Source organism: Arvicanthis niloticus, chromosome 12, assembly GCF_011762505.2.
Source record: "Arvicanthis niloticus isolate mArvNil1 chromosome 12, mArvNil1.pat.X, whole genome shotgun sequence".
NCBI classification, from domain to species: Eukaryota; Metazoa; Chordata; class Mammalia; order Rodentia; family Muridae; genus Arvicanthis; species Arvicanthis niloticus.
In genome coordinates, this window is record NC_047669.1 from 34,367,765 (window position 1) to 34,374,416 (window position 6,652).

At 40.0% G+C, this 6,652-nt stretch overlaps 1 protein-coding gene across 1 annotated transcript in view; it reads left to right on the forward strand.

Moving 5' to 3' along the window:
* Retnlb (resistin like beta) overlaps window positions 1-5,429 on the forward strand; it is a 31,018-nt gene extending 25,589 nt beyond the window's left edge. Inside the window, exons 1-4 of the mRNA XM_034515528.2 lie at window positions 3,615-3,743; window positions 3,898-4,049; window positions 4,502-4,582; window positions 5,156-5,429. Coding sequence (XP_034371419.1) covers window positions 3,923-4,049; window positions 4,502-4,582; window positions 5,156-5,283 — 336 coding nt within the window. The 5' untranslated portion in view covers window positions 3,615-3,743; window positions 3,898-3,922 and the 3' untranslated portion in view covers window positions 5,284-5,429. Of the gene's footprint in view, window positions 3,744-3,897; window positions 4,050-4,501; window positions 4,583-5,155 lie in introns of the transcript that reaches the window.
* The last annotated feature ends 1,223 nt before the right edge of the window (window positions 5,430-6,652 follow it).

The window sequence follows — 6,652 nt, forward strand, 5'->3', positions numbered from 1 at the left end:
TATCTGGAGCTCCTTCCTGAGAACTGAACTTAACCTTGAAGGAAAATGCTCATCCCACTTTTGCATTCTGACACTCCATCTCCGTTATCATGTATCTTGGTGGTGGTAGCAAATATGTATATGTGCTAGATGAACAATTTCCACTCTAAACATTCCTTTTGGCAGAAAAAAATACACACAATTTTCTCTTGGTGGATCATTGCATACCATTAGTGAAATGTGAAGCTTTTTACCTGGGCTATTTTATTCCCATATCCATCCACTGTTGCCCATTGCTCCCAGGTGCTTTTGAGACTTTGTCATAAAGGTGCACTTGGGTCCAGAACCCACCACAGCCCAAGAAATTTATACATTAATAGCAGACCAGTGAGTTCATAATTTGACAGAAGGCCACCAGTTGCCAGGAATGGCCCTCAAGTACAGACAACTTTGATCACCCTGTCAGGGAAGCGGCTTGTATTTCTTCCAAAACAGGAATTTCTGTGAAGACCACTTGTACTTTCGAAAGTACCTTCATTTAAACTTTGTTGAAACACTGGTTAAGCTTGAAAAGCCTTCTCAGAATTCACAAAAGTATTCCATTTGTTTTGCTTTTACCAGCCTTTCCTCCTAGGGACTTTAAGAGCTCAACACAAATCTTGCCACATTTGTTTTGTAATAACCGTACGGAAGTCATCAATTGTTTTTCTTTTGTTCATCTCCTACCAGGTGCTTTAGTACCTTAAAACTTGATTTCTATTCTGGTATAGATCATTTAGGTGTTCTAAAAGCCTCTCCTAATTTAAACAATAAAATCATGTTTTATCATGCAACTCACCAGTCACTAAGGCTCAATAAAATATCAAAGTCTCTGATAAATTTTTTTAAACAAAATCTTTGCTGTAAACACAATCTTATCTTACATGATGAACTAGGCATTAACCATCACTTAGGTAAGCTTTAGCTTCTTTATTGTTACTTTTCTATCACATCATTTTTTTTTTTTTTGGACTATCAGAATCTTCTCTTGGATTTTAAGTTTTAGGATTCCAGAAAGGGCTCTTAGTACAGATCTAATGTAGATTCTTTTTTTCCCCTTGTATCTTGCCATCTGTAAGAAATCGTAAGTTAATAGCTCCATCTCATTCTCTCTTCTTTTCAACCAGAGGCTAATATTGAACATGCTAGCAGAACATCTTTTCCATAATTGGTCGCTTACACAGGCAAGTTCTCACTGATATCTTGGTAAGAGATGACTCTTTACTATACAAAGAAGTGCTCTGCTCCTCAGCCCTGGCTCATAGACACTCTCTTTACCTTTTACTCTTAGGGACAGCAGAATTTGTTCTAAATATTTACCCTTTATTGAGTCATCTGTGTTCTCATTCAGTAGGCCCCATCCATCAAGCAAGGATGTCACTCCATGTCACAGAGAGGCAGATAACACCATTTGATTTCTCCCTGCAGACTACCCACTCAGACTTCTGAATAGAAGATACAACCTTGGTTTTATGTCTCATCACCCAAAGCAAGGCCCGTGCAACCCCTGCTGTAGCAACAATGTCCATAATCACATACTATGTGAGAAAAGGGATTCTTCCATAGACATATTTGCACCTGTCTATGTTTATGCCTTTAATGTTATTACTCCTGGCCTGTTGCCAGAAAACATTTTCAGTATCTCAGTGATTATATCTCACTGGCATATGAGATGGGTGTCTTTATTACCTAAGAGGCAGGATTACTGTGGAATATGAATTCATAACAGGGACAATGAGTCAGATTTCCTGGGTGAGATCCTGTTTTCATTATAGTCTTCATTTCAAAAACTGGGTTCTTAGCCTTTATTCCCAGGCCAGATGGCAACAGTGAGCAGTGACAACAAAGAGTGACATTCCCCAAAATGACCTAGGTTCTTTCTAGATTTGTTTAAATGTAACGTATTATTCAATGATAAAATTGTGAAACAAATGAGAACCAAGAAAGACAATGAAAACTATCTGCTGAGAATAGAGAATTGAGACTTTATGGAGTCTTGTGCCAAACTTGATGTCCTGGTGAAGTTGACATCAGTCATTCAGTTGGAAATGGCTGCTTAAGTTGTCTTTTACTTCTTTACCTGAAATTCTAAACTCCAGAGAGGAAGTACAGCAAAGAAAGCAGAAGTCTTTAGAGCAGAGCTTGCTCAGAGATGTTAATCTGTTGGCACAACACCCACATTTGCGCAAGTGAAGACAGAGGGATTCCTCATCTGCATGTGGAGGGGCTTCAGGTGCTGCCCCTATGTGACTGATTGTCACAGTCCACTCTATGAGGTGTCATGGTCATGTGTTCAAGGACAGGAAACTGGTTGGGAGGAGATTTAAACACCTGTCATTGTCAGTTATGACAGTTAACAGGGTTTCTGAATCCACTTGATCTTACCAAGTTTTCTGTCTGGTGGCACGGTCCACTGCCCCAGACATCACTTTTATGATCCTTTGTTAGTTTGTTTGCCTCTTTTTCTTTTCTACCTGACTCTTTCTATAAATTTAAAATGTTTTAATACCAGAAAGTGACCTTTAGCACAAATCTAACTTGTCTTCTCTTTCTCTTCCATCCTTCCAGCTGTAAGAAGTAGGCAAGCCTATTCACTTTTATTAAATGTACACCCAAACCAGAGGCTAATAAAGAACATACTTGCCATTTTTTTGCCTTTGTAATTTCTCCCTTAAACAGACAAATTCCCACTGACTAGGCATGTTGGCATTAGATGCACTTCTTATTACACATAGCAGTGCTTTAGCAATTTCACTACACTTTACCAATACTCTCTTCCCTTATTGTTGCTCTCAAGGTCCACAAAGTTTGTGTTAAATCTTTAACCTATCTCAAAGCATCTCTGAACTCACACAGCAGGTACCACTCATGGAGCAGGCATGTTACTCTATAATATATAGAGAAAAACAGCTCCAAGTGGCGTTCTCCTATGGATTCCTCATCCAGGCTGTGCCTCTGGGTAGATGACTCAGCCTCGGTTGCATGTTTCATCACCCAAAGCAAAGTCCCCTATAACCACTGATGTAGCAAGAGGTATTGTAACACTGTTTGGGGAAATGTCTCAGCACGCATTTTAGGGACATTCAGCCACTCTTTTCTAACACCTTTGGTTCTCTCTTGTTCCTATTCTGGTGCCAAAATTGTATGAAACTCTTTTATGGTCTCTCTCTCTCTCTCTCTCTCTCTCTCTCTCTCTCTCTCTCTCTCTCTCTCTGTATGTGTGTGTTTGCATGTGATGTGTGTGTGTTTGCATGTGTGTGTGTGTGTTTGCATGTGTGTGCATGTGTGTTTTAATTTCAGGCTCAAGGGCAGCTTGAATGCAACTGCATCACTGAAAAGCTCATACCAGAATGTATTACAGTTCCCTCATGCTGCATCTATAGAGCTTTCTGCAAGGCATTCCAGGCATCTCCAATGGGCCAAGAGTCACCACTTGGCAGTTCAGCTGGTTAGAGTGGAGATTGTGAACCTTGTAAGTTTCAGCTTTTCCAGACAGGTGAAGAGGGTTTACTTTCTTAGTCTCTTGAACCTCACCTGTTTTTCTTTGGTCAAGTGTCATAATTCACAGGAAATTGCTATAGTCAACATCCGGGATGTCAAAATGGACTGAAAGTGTTTACTGCATTGGGGTGTGTTTGTATATATTAAGGGTACCCAGGTTAGTAATCCCACGGTGTATAAAAGCATCTCATCTTGCCAGGTCCTGGAACCTTTTTGAGATTCTGGTGAGTCAGTCAGCTCTCATCTTCTCTAAACATCTAGAACAATTTTAGTACAGTTACCTCTGTTGTTCTCGCCTTGCTTTCTCCAGAATACATCCTTTTCCTCACAGCCATCCCAGAGCTCAGCAATCTCATCTTTTCTGCTCTTTCCCTCCAGCCCCAGGACGCAGACTTTCAACAGGATGAAGACTGCAACTTGTTCCCTTCTCATCTGCATCTCCCTTCTCCACCTGATGGTCCTAGTGAATACTGAGGGGACCTTAGACTCTATCGTGGAGAAAAAGGTCAAGGAACTTCTTGGCCAACGAGGTATGAGAAGAGTAGGAAAGATCACAGTTTGACCTTTGCTGATGCTGACTGTACATAAATTCTAAAATCCTTTGTATCTTGCTCTAAGCCCTTAGTCCTCTTCATCCCTGCCTTCCTGACCAGGGCTTCCTTCAGCACCCTACCCTTTTGAACTCTTGAGTAAGAGCTCAATGTTCTTGATCAGGATAAAGAAAAAGGATAGGGGCTGTAATTTATGAACATATCACAAAACAGGCATATTAAACATTCACTAAGTTCATTCAATTTTCACAGGCAACTTTATGAGGTAAGTAGAACTATTACTTCCTCTTCACAAATGAAGAAACTGGATCTTAAAAGCTAGTGAGTGGACTATTTACGAAAACAGTGACACCCTTAAGAAACAAGAGGGATCACAAAAGAATTGCGAGAAAGATCACGGGCAATATCACTTTTCTTTCTCTCTCACTCAGATAACTGTGCCTCCCCGGTAACGAAGACTTTCTCCTGCACTAGTGTCAAGGCATCAGGCAGATTGGCCTCTTGTCCCACTGGTGAGTAATTCCTCAAAAAGAATTTGTGACTGCGGTGTCCCTGTGTCCTCCCCCATCAATCTTTTAATGCCACCTTCTCTTAAGTTGGATTTGTACTGCCATGGAGCTGAGCTAGAATTCCAAGTGTTCGAATACCACTTCCTGATTTTCAGTTCCCCAAGGATGTTACTGAGGGACTTTTGGGTTCTGCCCCTTCTGTCACTTCTTCCTTCATGACCTCACATGACAGCCCTTTCTGTCCCTCAACTGTCTGGCCATGGATATAGCATTCATTTATTCATTTCTTTCCTAATCGATTCCCTTATATTGTGTATCAGTGTGTGTGTTGGGGTGGGGTGGGTAGAACAGGGGTGAATTTGCTATTAATTGAAAAACAGTGAATCTCCTCCTTCCAAGTCCTTCAGTTTAAGTAACTTGCAATTAGTTTGCTTGAAGAGAACTGTGAAACTTGAATAGCTGCAAATGTCCTGCAAAACCTAGGTCTACTCATGTGCTTCCTAAGAAGAGAAAGATAGAGCCTACCCATTGCTTACAGTTCAATGGCTCTGACATCTGTCTCACATGACTTTGCAGGAATGGCTGTCACTGGATGTGCTTGTGGCTATGGTTGTGGATCTTGGGATATCCAGAATGGAAATACTTGCCACTGCCAGTGCTCAGTCATGGACTGGGCCACCGCCCGCTGCTGCCAGCTGGTCTAAGAATGAGGAGGCTGAGAACCTAGCTTTGAGAAGAAAACAATAACAAAACCACAATCTCAACTTGGAAACCTGGCTCATATTCCCTTGATAAATTCATATTACCCATTAGCCTTGCTTCTTGGAAAATAAAGACAAATTTGTATGTGTTTGTGTTTATGTCTTCAATGTTATTACTCCTATTTGGGGATATTTCTTGCCAGAAAGCATTTTCAGTGTCTCAGATTACATCTCAGTGAGGCTTATGAGATGCCTGCTTAGGAAACATATGAAAAGAATGGGAAAACAGGCTGACCCTCCACTTCTAGGAAGAATTAAGTACATTTTTGGTATGAAATATAGTAAAGCAAATAACAGGTGCCTATGGGGCTCAACAACTGGGACAATGAATTTCAAGCCATGTTCAGGAAGACAAAGTGCAGGCAGTCAAGGGAAAATCAAAAATAATTTATTTCTAAACATTTAGTACACATACGTACTTTCCTAACTCAAATATCAAAGATGGCATTCATCAAGGTGACTTCTATCCTGCTGCCTTTCTTCCAGATGGCAAAATAAAGCCACATCTCTAACTTGTCATCAGATCTTAGCATATTTCATCTTCCTGGGTGTAAAAGCCTACAGAATTCCTGGGTATAAAAATTACAGACTTGCAAGCCAGGTGGTAGTGGCACATGCCTTAAATCCCAACACCGGAGAGGCAGAGACAGGCTAATCTCTGTGAGTTCAAGGCCAGCCTGGTCTACAGAGCTAGTTCTAGGACAGCCAGATACACAAATAAACCCTGTCTAGAAAAACAACAACAACAAAAAAAAAAAACAAAAACAAAAACAAAACAGAACAAAAACCACATCGTTCCAAAAAAAAAAAAAAAAAAAAGACAATTAAGTGTTAAGCAAGTAAGTGACTCAAGCACTTGGAAATGACTGTGTTTTAAGTTGGTGGAGTTGAATTTTTGGCCTTCATGTGTCTGAATGAGACTGTAATTCAGTTACAATGTTGGATTCTCAAAACTAATTTTAAATAATAATATTGACAACTCTAACTCAAGAGAAATTCAAATATGTTGATCATCACTGCATTAAGAATATTCTTTTCATGTCTATTTAATGACATTAAATTTCTCAAAGCTAATAATCAAAGAAAATAGAAATTCAATTACATGCTGTTATGTATCTGAGCTTATTAAGGACTGCTGCATACATAATAGGAAACACAGTGGAACTCAAAGCAGAAAACTATAAAAAACGCAAGTTTTACTTATGCCATTATTTACTCTGGAGTCAGCCCTGGAGTCAATGCCTGGAGGGACAAAAAAGAAAGGAGACTCAGAACACATTTATACTAAAAGATTCCTAACAGAGGGTACCGT